Raw genomic sequence first — 17,043 nt, 5'->3', positions numbered from 1 at the left:
TTATCAAAGCGAGTAAAAATGATCATTCATCTAAGTTTCATACTGGTGCAAAAGTAGATTTAGAATAATCGCATTGATTACACAGATAACAACAAAATCAGCCAAGATTAGGCTCCTTAGCAGTAATAATGACACAGTAATTGTCGAGACGATCTGCTCCCAATGAACATTTGGGGGATCAATAGACAAGGGTTAAGTAATATTCACATATTCTGGCATAAGCCCAAAAGAAATTGAAAAAAATTGATTCATGAAAGAATCAAGCAGATAAAAGAAGTTGAATGAAGCCATTTCTGTAGAAAAAGGTGTGAAGTATCATGATAATGCAAAAACACTCCTCTGCTGGGAAGAGTCGTACAGAATGCTCGACACTTTAGTGGGAGGCCAGTACCGGAAAACGGATCTACCGATGATGTTTGCGATAGGCAGTGGACCCCTGAAAGGAAAAATCATAAATCAGAACATATGAAATTTCCCAGATGCAGGTATAGTAGAAAATAGAAATCCATTCTTTTTTGTTGTTTTCAATATAAGAGAGTTTTATGCAGGAGATTAGCCTCAAAATTTCACAATAAATTCTTGAATAGAAAGCACCCAAAAAATAGCAAAAGAAATCAAAACGCAAACATAATTTACAAAAGAACCAAAAGGCCAGTAAGGTATTTAGCAACACATTAATTACCAGTTATGGGAGTCGAAGCTATTATTACGGTTGTCTCCCAATACGAACACGCAGCCCTCAGGTACAAGCTATATTGAAACAAAAACAATGAGCAAGGTTTGTCAAACCGTTCAGACAATTTTTAGATAGATGACAGAGAGTGATACCACTGTATCCATTTCATAGTCATGTGGCTCCAAGATGAAATCCTCGTCTTGAGGAACACCGTTCACCAACAGTTTTCCACCATGAACCTACACAAGGCACAAAATTAGTCTAGTTGATAAAGATGACAAGCTAAAAGCACATAGCTTCAACAACTCTTTGACAGTAAGACTCACTTCTACATAGTCCCCAGCTTTAGCTACAACTCTTTTGATGAAGACATCACCTGAACTAAAACCGACCGTCTGTATAACACGTCAAAGCAAAACAACAGTGTCAGCTCCATGGTATGAGATGACATAGTACTTAATTCAGTTAACATGCAATCAATAATCCAAATCATACCTGAAGAATTGAAGGTGCCTTGAAAATCACAATGTCTAAGACCTCGGGATTCCTGAAAATGTAAGATACCTGAAATCCCGCCAATAAGAAACGGTTAAAATGGTAACCTCATCCGTCACAGAAAATTTATGCCCTCTATCCAAATCCCAAAATCATCAATAAATACATCAAGCAAATTCTAGGAATTATTTGATATCAGAAAACATCGCTGGTAATCCTCTAAAAGCAATGGCCATTGTTATAATCCATTACACAAGAAGAAGATTATTACATAAGAAGATCCCAAGCAAGTAGTCAAGACAACCCTCATCGTGTTTTATTCCAATACAAACTATTAAAATAAGGCAAGTCAATAAATAATTTTTGTATGGCATTAAGAATCATAAGCTGAATCCAGCAAAAAGTGGTAACGGATTTTTAGCGACCTGTTAATAAATGCTTCTTCTAAAATTGGAACAAAACCTCAAAACATGCCCGCATACAGAAAACGCAAATAATTGAATAAATATTGTAATTATTTACAAAATTCTAACACTAATATGCACCCGAAAATTTGATTTTGTTTTCTGGGCACAAGCATCTCGATCAAAACTACTTTTCTGACCCACGTTTTGATGGCTGGCAATGCAAAAGAAACATATTTTCAATACTTCAGTGAAACAGATATCCATCATTAGCATTTCTTTTGCGCGAATAAAATATATAGCATACTTCTCAATACAGATATGAATGTAAACGCCTTGAATATATATCATCCAATAATCTAATTACTTCTAAACAAGTCCAACAGCAAAATAAAATCTGGTTTCAATTCAGTCATCAATGATCATAAGAACAACAATAACTCTACCAAAGCTTCAATTGAGTCGAGTGAGATTATACCTTCTCGGCCATGACACGATCACCCACGTCAAGTGTCGGGTACATGGAAGTTGAAGGAATGGACCTTGGCTCTGCCAAGGTAGACTTGAACAATATACTGACACTGAAAGCCGTTAAAGCTGCCTTGGCATCCTCTGAGCTAATGGATAACTTCATCAATTTGGACAGCCAACTAGAGCTAGTGCCAATACTATGCGGCAAAGCCTTCACACTAACACTAGCTCCACCAGTCTTTGCCATCGCCAACGCCTCCGAGCATTTACTATTGTTAACACTGCTTTTAACCACGTCTTTGTTACTGCTGCTTCTGCTTTCAACCACGTCTTTGCTACTGCTGCTGCTTTCAATCACAACTTTGCTACTGTTACTGCTTCTGCTTTCAATCACAACTTTGCTATTGCTGCTGCTTCTGCTTTCAATCACAATTTTGCTATTGCTGCTGCTGCTGCTTTCATTCACAACTTTGCTATTGATGCTGCTGCTACTTTCAATGGTGTCTTTGCTACTGATACGGGTTCCACCACGATCCACCTCCGTACTAGCGGGCTCGTTGCAGGGCAGCCACTTAGAGCCCTGCAAGAACGGAATGATCGACGATGCCTTAATCGGTGAAATCCCCAAAACACCTGCGTTGGATGTCCCCATTGACTGCTTCATCAAAGAAATCAGTCCCATAATCACAGGCGATCGTGAATTGTCCCCCAAAATTTCCTCTGCCAGCATCGAGTACATCGACGACATGGGCTGAACAGAGACTCCGACGGGACCAGGACTGGGTTTAGCCCGGCGGAAATCGGAGTAGCTGGAGTCAGGCTTTTGGGGCGGCGGGTGACGAAAGATTCGGGTACGGGATGCGCATTCGTGGAGGAATCGAGATCCAGCACATTTGGAGGATGCCGAGGAGCCCATACTCGAGGCGATGTAGCCCGAGTAGGAAAGTGTTAATCTGATAGCCATAACGACAAATTGTAACAAGCTGATCAAGAAGTAAAGGAAAATAGTGGGGTTCGGGGTGGACTGTAAGGTTAAAGAGAGGCCTACAAGCCAAGAAATGCCATCAGAATTGAAAAAATCAGTGACAAATTGGAGAAAAAGAAGGCGAATTGAAAAGTCTGATTAGATCAGAAAAAATTGAAGGTGCGTTCAAATTGGAAGGCAAAAATGGAAAAGCTGAACCCTGTAACCGGTGGACGGCGGAGCTTTTCCAACGAATTGGGGGCGGAGAGAGCTTGGCTTCGAGAGATACTTGGAAAACAAGAGTAGTGATGAGAATTTGGGTTTAATGCCAGCAGCGGAGTAGATGGCAAAAATGGTAATTCGTTCCAAAGAATGCGGGCATTTACTTAAGCCGTGACCTGTCAGTTTGACATTTAATACCAATAACGTGGAGGTGTGGAGGTAGTTTCTGGGTGACTCTCCAACTACGACCTTTTCAAATCCTCCTTTTCAAAGCGTTCACACCCATTTTTTTGTGTTCAGCCAAGGACTTCATTTCTACAGAACCCCGCAATTTATTTCCATAAATCTAAAATAAAAGTTTAAAAAATTAATTTCTGCCCTCAAATCTCAATAGGAGCCATGGAGTCAGATAGGAGCCAAGGACCTGACTCCATGGCTCCCACCTCCTTCAGTCAACCATTTACTCACGACATTTATTCACTTATTAGTCATAAATTTCATAAGATACATCGACTTATGATCCAAAACAAACTTTATCAAACAGAGGTTAAATTCGCCACCCTAATCCAGTAAGTAGGGAGAAAACGAAAAATCAATCGAACATGATCGAAAAATTTATCTTCCATTCGACAATCGAATTGATAAATAATTTATAAATTCAGTCAAAGTTCACATATTAATTTCAGTCACATATTTATAACTACTCATTATTTATTACCTACACATTTCTTACAATTCACTATCATTTTTTTATAAATTAATTTATAAATTTGTCTAACTATATTTAATATTTTTTTCCTTCCAATCAGACCGGTGGATGATGAATTGATTATTGATACATTGACAAGATCAATTGAAGAATTTGAATCAGACTGTTTTAAACAGTTGAAGCTTAACCACTAAGCACCTTTTATTGACATTTTAACATTTTCTTTTGCTGGTGAAAATGAGGATCACAGATGAATCCTTTCATGACTTGTTTATTATACTCTATAATAAGAAGAGTATTTTAAATAAGAAGAAAGAGTAATATTTAATTTATAAAAATCTGTAAATAGATGACTAATTATGGCCCAGTTTGATCCATATTATTTGGAAAAATACATTCTTAAATAGTAATTTGACATCATTTCGATCACATATTTTTTAATAAAATAATATTACATTCAATTTTTTTATTTTTTAACCATACATTTTCCATCAATACACTAGTCAAAAATGTATTTTTCGAAAATAATGTGACTCAAATAAGGGCATAATAATATGTTCGATTTTCATTAATTTATTTTAGGATTTGCTAAATGATTATTTTCATCCACACATCCACACAATAAATATTATGCACGTGTTCTCAAATTTTTTCCCTATTTTTTAATCAGATATTTTTCAAAAAATACTATTCAAAAGTCACTTTCTTTCCTAATCAAAGAAACACCATCTAACTCCTGTGATGAGGTATGCACTTCCGTCACCAGTTAAAGTGACACGTTGCTATGTTTCGTGGTTGGCAACATGATTCTATGACTTTCATAATTTTAAAGAATTTTAAATCTTTTTTTTTTTTTTGTCTTACTCCATATTAGCAGTACAAGTTTGACCAAAATTATAAAATCCCGTTTGGTAGGATATCAATTTTTTACTCCAATTTAATAAAATGAAGATGAAATATATAATCGAAAAGTCGTAGATTTCATAAAATACGTATGTATAATTAATTTTTGACTTAAAATAAGATTAAAATTTTAATTTTAATCCCTATCAAACGGGGATAGAATCTATTGTTGTGAAAATAGCTCAAAAAGTAAAGAAATTTAGATAATTTGAGAATTATTTAAAAATATTTAATTGTAAATAGATAGAAATTGAAATGAATGATGGAAATATTAAACAATGCAAGTATATACCAAGATTTGTGGTACACGAGATCTCAAATTGAGGATGATTCATCTCTTCACTTTTTATTAAATTAAATTGAATTTGAAAGTTTTTCAATTACATCATAAGAGATATAAATAATTTAATCATGCTACATTCATATTTTATTTTATATCATTTTTGACATTGTATCACGTGACGACACATGGTTGCACAATTTTGAAAATAAACATAGTTTCTCGTCCAACACTTTTTGAATTCCAATGAAGTGCACATAAAAACGTCAACAAAAGATGTACGCTTATCATTATTCAAAGATGAATAATTTTACTCATCTAGAGGGTTTCTATTTTTACTTTCGCTTATTTTAAAGAGTTTTCTCAAAAAGTTATCTTATGCCAGATTTCTTTAAAAGATTTTAATCACACAAAATGACTTTTTAGCTCTTAAAGACCTTTAAAATCGAGCCATTGAATTATTTCAATTATGCTCTATTAAACTTGGTTCTCAAAATAAAGACTGGTCAATTATTTAAATTAAATTGCATCCCATACAATAATCAAAATAATTCAATGATCAAGTGAATTAAAAATAATTACTTGAAAATATGAGCGAGGAAGCTCATAAAACCTTGACAAAGCCAAACTAATTGGTACTTGCAAAAAGTCAAAATTGAGTAGTGGCATCTACATAATTTACGGGCACAAAATTGAGTACGACCTATTTTTCGTGTCCCCCTATTGGCACGGAGTCTGCCCGAGACGTGGTTCTGTTCGAGAATAATTGTTCATTAAAACCTTAATTTATTGCTTAAAAGTTGTAAGAGGAGATTACAAAAATGTCAATTTTGATAATATCAATTGCAAAAATGTCCAAAAATTTTTAATGTCCATTTTTGCGATTATTTGGACGAGATTACCCTTACGTAACTTTAATTAGAAGTTACATTAAAATGATGTTCTCGACATTTTAGATATCATTCTCGATAGTGGAATCCGTTTATATTTCTAAAGTACACACGTCAAATCACAATATTAAATATTCTCGACATATTAAATGTCTATAATGACATTTCATTCCGATCATGACATTTCTCTGTACTTTAAATATTATTCTCAACATTTTTTTGTTTAGCATTAATTGTGATTTAACATATGTAATATGAAATTATTTATTTTTTTATTAAAAGTAAAATAGAGAATTTGGTATCAAATTTGGCCATTTTTATAAAGATTATCAAAAGTATACATTTTTTAATTGACAATTTTACATATTGGACATTTTTGCAAATGTACCGTTAGGTTATTATACTTGCAACAGACAGACTCAACGCAAAAGATTTATTAATTTATCCCTGGGAAATAAAAGATGACGTCGTCAGCCAGCGTTACCTGGGTCAAAGTCAATGTCTCCATTGGTTCTACAACAGTTTGTCCTAACTCTTAACCTGCTATTTCAGCCTTCTCGAGGGCTGAGCTGAGGGTCCCATAGTTCAGTATTTTGTTTTCATTTTTTGGTACATATACTTTTTCATCATTCAATTTGAGCGCACACAAAATGTTGTTTGGCTAGACTCTAGAGAGAGGTGTGTTTTCCTTTCCACCATTTCATACCTATTCTTCTTACCAAACAATGGACCCATTCTTAATAGTTTCATTTGATAATCGACCAATTCTTAGTTCCAATACACCATTACAATAATTTGCCTTCACAGTTACCCTATATTATTAAGATTGAACTCCGATCAATCAGTTCAAAAGGAAAAAATTGAAAGTCAAACCGAATACATGTTCAAGTATACACTTATAACATTTGTTCAAAACTAATTAGTTACCGATATGCAAGTTTTGCACTGGTCATTGAGCAAACGATTTTTAGTACATAATTTAATTGATTTTTAGTCCAATTCCCAGTTCTTTTGGTTGAATATGTTGGTCCTAAAGAGACTAACGTTGATTAAGCCACGGCTATATTTGGACAAATCATTTATGGGAATTATATGGACAACAGCTATATTTGGACAAATCAATTATGAGTATTATACTACAGCATATGATTATGGACAGAATATAATTTTATCTTATACGTTATTTCTGTAAATAATATTTCTATAAATAGTCCTAAGCTTGATGTATAAGTACGGGAAACCATCATCAATGAAAATATTCTGGAACTTATCTTTTCCTTCATGGTATCAAAGTCATAACTAGGGATGTCAAATGGACATGGCCGACTCGCTCGGCTTTTTAAAACTCGGCTCTTGGGCGGCTCGAGCTCATCATTGGCTCAATCCCACAAGCCGAGCTCGACTTGTCTATTCTCGTCAAAAAATATGCAAATTTATTAAAAAAAAAGAGTCAAAAAATGTGTAAATTTATCAAAAATAAATAAAATCACGAGCTCGTGAGCTCAGCTCGACCCGCGAGCTCGTGGGTCGAGTCGATCTCGAGCTCGGCTCATCTTTCACGAGCTCGTGGCGAGCCAGCTCGATTTGGCCTATTGCCATCCCTAGCCATAACAGGCCAACGCCGAACAATTTCAATCCACCTTCCCACCTCCTTTTAATGGCACAGACACCACAGTACGGGGAGTCCAGCACTTTAGACTTGACAAAGTTGATCACAAAAATGTCCAAACTCACCACATCCTCATCCAACTCCTCCCACCTACAATATCTCATCCTAATTTCCAATTCTCAAGAATTGGAATAATTATCTCATTTGGAAATCTCAATTTATAGACATTCTCGACATTCATGAACTTGGATGTCATAAAAAATATCGTAGATCCACCCAAAGTAATGGCAGATGGGACTATCCACCCGGATTTCGCTCAAGACAAATTAGTTTTGAGTTGGATCAAGGCAACATCCTCACCTTCCACCAAACACTCCTCATCTCATGTTTTATTGCCTTTCGGGCATGGAGCCTATTGGCTAAACATCTCTCACCACCAGCAGGCAGCAGTGTGCGGCTCCTCCGAGATAAAATTTGAACACTTAAATGGGACAATAATATCCTAATATCTGACTACCTCAATCGAGCAAAATAACTATTTGATTCATTAAAGCAAGCTAGTGGTTTTATGGATGATGATGAACTCATCACCTACACTCTTGACGGACTTGGACTCAAGTTCATAAATTTAGCAACAACACTCATATGCATCCGATTTGGAATTTGACCAATTTTATGATTTAGTTTTGAAAGAGAAGCACTCACAGAAAAGACTCAAGCTTACCACTGCTTCTGGAGTTGCCATGGTTGCTGATCGGAGACCCACTGATCAGAATCAAAATATTTTCTCTCATCATGGTGGCAGTAGGGAACATGGCAGAGGCACCCGTGGTCGTGGACGTTGATTCCCTCATTCCCGTTACCATCCATCGATGTGAAATTGGAGTCGCCCTCCTTACAATTAGCTGCCACCATCTCTCTTCGGCGAACGCCCCCTCTCTTTCCCACACCGATGGTTGCTTCTTCACGCAAGAGTCCAATTTGTTTTAGGTGTAACAAAATGGGCTACATTGCTTGTTATTGTCTATATCGTGGGCCTCAGACATTTGTGCCCCAACATACTTCATCACCTACAGCAGCCCAAAACTCCACTCGATGCTTTAATTCTGGGGCAACCCATCATATATCTCACAATCTAGATGGTATTTCAGATTTCGCCCTTATACAGGCACAGACACTATAGTTGTTGCTAATCAAAATGAACTAAAAATTACTCATATAGGGAATGCAAAATTAACCGGATCCCAAAAATTATTAAATCTTAATGAGGTTTTATGTGTTTCTGCCATTCAGAAAAATTTAATTTCATATTCGATGTCTTTGCCGTGATAATGCCTGTTTTTTAATTTGATACTAATGGATTTCGTGTAAAGAACAACAAGATAGGGACTGTCCTTCTCACTGGAAATAGCTCGGGTGGACTCTATCATATTCAAACATCTCCACCCAACACCAATCAAATGGCTCTCTATAGTGCTCACACGACTCCACATGTCTGGCATACCCGCCTTGGTCACCCTGCACAATCTATCTTTAATATTTTGTTGCATACATGCAATTTACCTGTTCATGGTACAATTAATTTTTTAAGAATTGTCATATTTGTCCATTGAGCAAATCTTGTCAACATCCTTTTAACTATCGTAATTTCCATGCACAATCTCCATTGGATTTATTACACCTTGATTTTTATGGGGTCCCTCGTATATTGCATCACACCACGGATTATGATTACATCTGATTCACTTAGCTCTATCCGTTGGGACAAATATTAGAGGCTCTCTCCACCTTCATTATATTTACTAAAATGGTCGAAAATCAATTTACATCCACTATTAAACAAATTCAAATTGATGGTAGAGGTAAATTTACGAGCAATCTTTTTATCTCATTTCTTCGCGATCATGGGATTTATCGCTAAATTTCTTGCCCATATACTCCTCAGCAAAATGGAGTGGTGGAACTAAACACATCGACACATTGTGAGTATGATCTTTTTCTCTTAGCCCAATCTCATCTTCTGTTCAAATTTTGGGTAGAAGCTTTCTCTACAACAATATTCTTGATTAATTGATTACCAACACCTCTTCTCGACTCCAAGTCTCCATTTGAACAGCTTTTTCTCTCAGGTCCCAAATTATACTATCCTTAGGAGTTTCGAGTGTGCTTGCTTTCCTCATTTAGCACTATACAACAAACATAAACTTACATTTAAATCCACACCGTGTGTATTTCTTGTATAAGCGACTCACTACAAGGGATATTGGTGCCTTGAGACAAGCGGTCGGGTCTATATTTCACGAAATGTTGTTTTTGAAGAAGAAACAACATTTCCATATGCTAGACATTCACCTCCTGGTACAACTTTTATGCCTGCTGGTCCCAACTCTCCCACTGCATTGAGTGCAAATTTAATTGGCCCTGATGATATTCATTCCCCAATCGCTGGCTAGCCGAAATTCAAACCAATTCTTCTCCTTTATCGAGCCCAATCAATACTTCCATTAAACTTCATTTTCCACGCATGGGTCTTTATCTTCTTTTGGCTCCCCTTTCCCTGAGTTAGGTATACACTCTCCTTCCCAAAACCTTACTTTGGACCCACTTTCACCTCATATCATCTCAACTCCCTAGCTTATCCCTATACATAAAGACACTAGCCAAGATCTTTTTTTCCAGATACCAGTCCATGCTTCTCTCTCCTCCTTTCCCGACTCCCTAAACCTTTCGAAAAGGTTTCGCTCTCTCTTTTTCCTCTACTCTCAACACAGTCCTCACCCCTTATCCCATGCACTATTCGCTATATTATTCAATCCCTTGAATCACAAACCTACCAACTTTACGGTTGCTTCTTGATATCTGCATTGGAAGTTGGCTATGGACGATGAGTATGATGCTCTCATGTGTAATAACACATGGAAACTAGTTTTAGCCTCCCCTTCTATGAACATTGTTGGTTGCAAATGGGTGTTTAAAGTTAAATGCAAATCGGATGGGTCCATTGATCGTTACAAAGCACGTTTTGTGGCCAAGGGGTTTAATCAAATGGAAGGTCTTAACTTTGATGAAACATTTAGTCCAATGGTCAACCCAACTATGATTCGCACCATTCTTACACTTATTACTTCCTACAGCTGTCCCATCCAACAACTTGATGTTCGAAATGCCTTCTTAAATAGGGTCCTACAAGAAGAGGTCTACATAAAACAACCCCCAAGTTACCATGATCCCTCTCGACCTCACCATATATGCCGTCTTCAAAAGGCTCTATATGACCTTAAACAAGTATCTCGTGCTTGGTTTTAGCGCCTTCACTTTTTTTTAGTGGACCATCAGTTCACTCACAGCCGTTCTGACTCTTCTCTATTTTACTCACACTCCCCACTGGCTCCATCTTCATTCTTGTATATTTGATGACATTATAGTCATTGGCTTTGTCGTTCAGGCTATCGATACCGTTTTAAATCTCTTGTGTTCCACCTTCGATAGTCGTCGGATGGATGATCTCTCGTTCTTCCTTGGTATAGAAATATCCCGCAAATCTACCTCACTTTTTTTAGCTCAAACAAAATATGTAGTTGATCTCCTCAAGCGATTTAATATGATAGAATGTAAACCATGTCCCATTCCAGTTCCACCGGACACTCAACTCTTTTGAATCGACGATGACCCCCTTTCCAACCCCACTCTTTATCGGAGCATGGCTGGTGGTCTTCAGTACCTCACTTTTCTCTCACCCTGATATCTCCTTTGCGGTCAACCAAGTTTGCCAATTTATGCATAATCCCCGCACCACTCATTTACAAGTCATCAAACGCATTTTTCGTTACGTGAAAGGCACTATAGAACATGCCCTTGTGTTTCATTGCTCTTCCGATCTCTCCCTACATGGGTACTCCGATTCCGATTAAGCTGGCTCATTTGATGATCGTAGGTCCATGATTGGGGCATGCATTTTTCTCGGGCCCAATCTTCCTACATAGATGGCTAAAAAAACAACCGCATCTCACTCTAGCACGGAAGCTGAATATCGGGCTCTTGCTTTTATAGGTATGGAACTTTGTTGGTTCAGTTATCTATTTCATGAGCTTGGCATTTCCATCTCATCCACTGCCTGCATATATGTTGATCATGTCTTGGCCATTCGCTTGGCTGTCAATATTGTGTTTCATGCTAGAACTCGACACATTGAGATTGATTATCATTTTGTTTGGGAGCTTGTCGCCTGCAAAGCTCCCTTTACATGCTATGCAGGCCCGGTCCTGAGGCGCAGGCGCCAGGAGGATGAGGCCTGCGCCTCAGGCCTAAAATCCAAGGGGGCCTCATTTTGTTGGCCCATTTTTTTTTCCTTTTTGAGTAATGGCAGCCCAGGCCCCAGCCAAGAGTAGCCCAAAACTCTCGAGCTCAAGCCCACTCGTAATCCACTAAACCCGATCCATTATCCAATTTTCCCCAAATGCCCAAATTGAAATCCATTTTTCCCCAATTGGCAAACGCTTCCCATCTCCGTCTAAAGTGCCATCTCTGAGTCTCTCTCGCTCGACTCGTCATCTCCTTCTTTCGCTTCCAAGTTCAACGTCTCGGTATGCAACTCGATTTTTAATCTAATCAAGCAAAATTTTAATCGTTATTCTGAAATCCGGGAGCAATTATTTTGTTGTAACAATTTCTGATAAAAGAGTATACTTTTGATATCATGATTATACTTTTGATATCATGATTAAAGGTTTGATGTAAACATGAAATACCTAGGCAGATCTTTTGCCCCTTCTTGGGTATTATCTCTACCTTTAGATTCTTTACCGAATTCTTTTTTTTTTCTATTGAATTCCGAGGGGTTGGGAGAATGAGTGTTGATCATAAACTGAGAATGCAGTTTGATTCATTCTCTCCTGTTCAATGTTCATGTTTGAGATTGTGCTCGAATCAATAATAAAGTTGCAGCTCTCTTTGTCTGGTGTGCTATAGAATTCTGTATATAATCCAATTACGGAATTAATCTGCTTGATTTTTCATTTAGCTCTGTTAGTTATACTAACGAGCATGGTTTCAGTTGTGTTTCTTTTGTGTAGTTTTAATTAGTGTGTAAGTGACGCACGACTTGGCTAATTGATGGCAGAGGATTTTCTAAAAATGTGAAAAATGCCACTCTTGCTGATGCGTTTCAAATCAAAGATTGTGGAACAAGTCGTGAATGCCCAAATTGCCGCTATCGAATTGACAATAGTGATGTAAGCTGAAATTCTTGTGCCAATTTAAACTCACTTTTCTGATACTTAAGCAGTGGATATTTCTCTCGTGAAGCCAATTTTAGAGTTTAATATCTCAAATCAACTATCAAGCTTAATCCATACCTTTAAAAACAAGAATATAAATTGAGAATTGAGGAGTTATGCTAGAAGAAGATAATATAAAAACATAGTCATCTGTTCCAATAATAAAGAATATTTTTCTTCTTCAATGTCATCAATTCGTTTGTAGGTAAAAGTTTAAGCTTTATTTAACTCGGACTTTCTTTCTATTCAAATAATTAATGAATGGCTTGGGCTCCCTGCTGCTGTAAAATTTGATCCATCTGATGTAGAGATGTTAGAACATTTGGCTGCAAAAATTGGGGTAGGAAATTCGAAACCACATGTGTTCATTGATGATTTCATTCCGACTCTTGAAGGCGATGAGGGGATATGTTATACTTCAACCCTAGGTATCTCTGTCTCTCATAATACAAATGCATACATATATACATACAAGCAGATTAATGATCCAAAATGGGTTTTTGAGGATTGTGATTTATCCATATATTAATATGAACTTTGAGCTTGAGTTGGCCATATATAAAGCAGTTAATTATAAGAATTTTTTATCACTGCTTGAGCTGGCTGGACAGATAGATGCAAAGACCTTTGCTATCAAGCTCAAAGCTATGGTAATCATAAAAAACGACATCAATAAACATTAGAATTCTGAACTTTCTTATATTCTTTCATCTTAAAATCAATTCCATAATTCGATAATATTTATTTGAATATGGAGATCAATATTCCTATCATATTCATATTTGTATTAGCGTGTAATTTTGATGATCATGTTAATATTTGTAATAGCGTTTGATGTGAAATTTTTGTTTCAGGGTCAGGAGTTGTGAGTCTTGTGACAGTGGAATTCTTGAAGGTGTAACTCCGCAATTTTCATCGAAATTCTACTTGTCAAGTGAGCAATGACTTGCCTTAACTTGTTATTAAAGAAATTAAAAATGTTTGAAGCCTTGTCGGCTTATATAATTGTGGCCTGGTCGGCTTATGTGATTGATTATTAGAGGATCAATAACTATATTGAAAACTCTAACTGTGTGATGATTTGAGATATTTTGTAATTGTTTTTTAGGTTAATCATTAGGCATCAGATATAGACTTATACACCATGCCTCCTAAATATGAGTCTGGTGCTCAAAAGAGAAAAAGGAAATGAAATAAAATTTCATAAATTCAAAGTCAAGCAGGAGATATTGGCAAGTACTTTAAAAGCAACAATGTGAATACGTTGAATGAGGATGAAGTAAAGATTCAACCTACATGTGTTAATGAAGTAGATGATAAGAATGAAGAAGTGAGTCAACCTGCCTACGTTAATGTAGTAGATGATAAGGAAGAAGAGGTGATGAAACTTACATGTGTTAATGAAGTAGATGACAAGGAAGAAGAGGGTTGCTTTTCTCTAAATTTGGATGATCCCGAGAATTGAAAAATCATTGATCAGAGAATAAGGGATTACTTAGTTGAAAGGGGTCCAAAAAGAGTTGATGACATCTCGTTTTCGAAAAATTGTACAAATAGGCATTTTGATTATTCACAATATAAGCGACTGATACGAAATGGGCAAACAATTGATAGAAGATGGCTAGTATATTCAATATCTATGGACAGGATCTTTTACTTTTGTTGCAAGTTGTTTAAAACAACCAAAAATGTTACTAGAGTTGGCTAACTTGGTAACGATGGATTCAAAGATTGGCATAATTTGCATCGGTCTATTAAAAGTCATGAAGGAAATGAAGAGCATTTATGTTGCATGACTAGCTGAATTGAATTGAAAAATTGGTTTCGAACAAAAAATACAATTGATAAAAGCGTTGAATTATTGATCAATGCGGAAAGAGAACATTGGAGGCATGTATTAACAAGAATAATCGCTATTGTAAAAAGACTCGCCAAAAACACCTTGCCATTTCGAGGCGATGATGAGAGGCTAAATATTGAGAACAATGGTCTGTTTTTACAAATGGTGGAATTGGTTAGTGAATTTGATCCAATAATGAAAGAGTACCTTCGGCGGGCTAATGCAAAAGAGATTCAATACACGTATCTTGGCAAAAAAATCCAAAATGAGTTGATACAGTCGTTGGCTAATGAGGTGAAAAGTGCAATTGTCAAGAAAGTTAAACATGCAAAATATTTCGCAGTTATACTTGATTGTACTCCAGATGCAAATCATGAGGAGCAGATGTCGTTAATAGTACAATTTGTAGATGATTCGGCAAACTTACCTACAGTTTAAGAACATTGGCTTGAATTTTTGAAGGTAGATGACACAACAGGACTTGGATTTACAACCGAGTTTCAAAAGGTTTTGATCAAACTCGATCTAGATATTGATGACATTAGAGGGTAAGGGTATGATAACGGATCTAACATGAGCGGGAAGCATAAAGGTGTGCAAAGAAGAGTATATGAAATGAATCCCCGAGCTTTCTATACTCCATGTGACGCTCATAGTCTAAATCTAGCGTTATGTGATATGGTGAATTATTGTTCCAAAGCTGTATCCTTCTTTGGAGTGATACAACGCATCTACACTTTGTTTTCATCTTCTACCAAGCGATGACAAATTTTTAAAGATAATGTAAAAGGGTTGACAGTGAAGTCATTGTCACAAACACGTTGGGCATGTTGAGAGTGTGAAACCTATAATGGAGTAAACTTCACAGATAAGAGAAGCATTACTTGATTTGACAAAAACTAACGAAGATCCTAAAGTAAAGAGTGAAGCCGAGTCGTTGGCAACACATGAACTTCAGAATTTTGAGTTCTTGCTTGGCATGGTAATCTGGTACATGTTGTTGCATGCAGTCAATATTGTGAGTAAATTTCTTCAAATCGAATCCATGGATATTGATCATGCCGTAAACCTATTTCAAGGACTTGTTTCATTTCTTGAAGATTATAGAGAAATTGGATTTGCCATTGCCATGGATGAAGCGACAAAAAAGGCAAACGAAATGAGAATTGAAGCTGTATTTACAGAAAAACGCATAATTTGAAGAAAAAAGTAATTTGATAAAAACTGTAATAATGAGGTAAAACAATCAGCAGAAGAATCATTTAGAGTTGAGTACTTTGTTTTTATAATTGATCAAGCTCTATCTTCTCTGAGAACTCGATTTGAACAATTCAAATAATATGATGATATATTTGAATTTTTGTTTAATTTGAAGAAGTTAAGGAGTGCAACTTTATCTAGTTTGTTGAACTCTTATATGAATCTTGAGAAATATTTTGAACATGATGGGCTTTCGGATATCAGTGGAGATGATTTATGTTCGGAGTTACAAGTCTTGAAAATTTATTTACCAAATAAAGTAATAAGAGCAATTGAAGTGCTATACTATTTGAAGACATTGAATATTTGTTTCCGAAATGCTTATATTGCTTACAAATTTTGTTAACCGTACCGGTTACAGTTGCATCTGCGGAAAAAAGTTTCTCGAAATTGAAATTGATCAAGACCTATCTCCGATCAACTATATCACAAGAAAGATTAAATGGGTTGGCTATGTTATCAATAGAAAAAGAAATGGTTGAGCAGCTAAGTTATTCAGATTTGATTGATATTTTTGCCTCTAAAACAGTAAGACGAATAGTATTTAACTAATTATTTGAAATTTTTGGTTTGATGATTTATAATATAAATCGTTTCTATGATATATTTTGTTGTTGCTTTAATGTTAATTTTTTAAGTTAACAATGAGTCGCATAATACACATTTGAAATTTGTCGTTGGGGGGGCCTAATTTTCATCGTTCGCCTCAGGGCCCATCAAACACAGGACCGGCTCTGACGCTATATCCCATCTTCTCACCAACTTGCTGGTTTCTTTACTTCTCTCGTGATCGATTTACATTCCTATGGTCCAAGCTCAATATCCGCTTTGCTCCATTAAGCTTGGGGGAGGGTAAAGAGACTGAAGTTGATTAAGCCACGACTATATTTGAACAAATCATTTATGGGAATTATATGGACAGTAGCTATATTTCGACAGATCATTTATGGGTATTATACAAACTGGATATGAATATGGACAGAATATAATTTTGCCTCATACATTATTTCTGTAAATAGTCCTAAGCTTGATGCATAAGTACGG

At 36.2% G+C, this 17,043-nt stretch overlaps 1 protein-coding gene across 1 annotated transcript; it reads right to left on the bottom strand.

Moving 5' to 3' along the window:
* On the bottom strand, window positions 1-3,375 carry LOC111381785 (thylakoidal processing peptidase 1, chloroplastic-like). Its single transcript, XM_023005612.1, has 6 exons — window positions 2,054-3,375; window positions 1,172-1,240; window positions 1,003-1,071; window positions 829-915; window positions 683-750; window positions 1-436 (listed from the first exon to the last, which is right to left on the bottom strand). The coding sequence occupies exons 1-6, from the start codon at window positions 3,008-3,010 to the stop codon at window positions 316-318; spliced, it is 1,371 nt and encodes a 456-aa protein (XP_022861380.1). The 5' UTR covers window positions 3,011-3,375; the 3' UTR covers window positions 1-315.
* Window positions 3,376-17,043: the final 13,668 nt, after the last annotated feature.

Source organism: Olea europaea, unplaced genomic scaffold, assembly GCF_002742605.1.
Source record: "Olea europaea var. sylvestris unplaced genomic scaffold, O_europaea_v1 scaffold2375, whole genome shotgun sequence".
Classification (NCBI taxonomy): domain Eukaryota; kingdom Viridiplantae; phylum Streptophyta; class Magnoliopsida; order Lamiales; family Oleaceae; genus Olea; species Olea europaea.
This window is presented reverse-complemented; position numbering and strand designations above follow the sequence as displayed.

Coding starts and splice junctions, on each gene's coding strand:
- LOC111381785 (XM_023005612.1), bottom strand. CDS start 3,010: ATGGCTATCAGATTAACACTTTCCTACTCGGGCTACATCGCCTCGAGT. Junction 1,241..2,053: donor ATCGTGTCATGGCCGAGAAG/GTATAATCTCAC, acceptor GCGGGATTTCAG/GTATCTTACATTTTCAGGAA. Junction 1,072..1,171: donor AGGCACCTTCAATTCTTCAG/GTATGATTTGGA, acceptor CGTGTTATACAG/ACGGTCGGTTTTAGTTCAGG.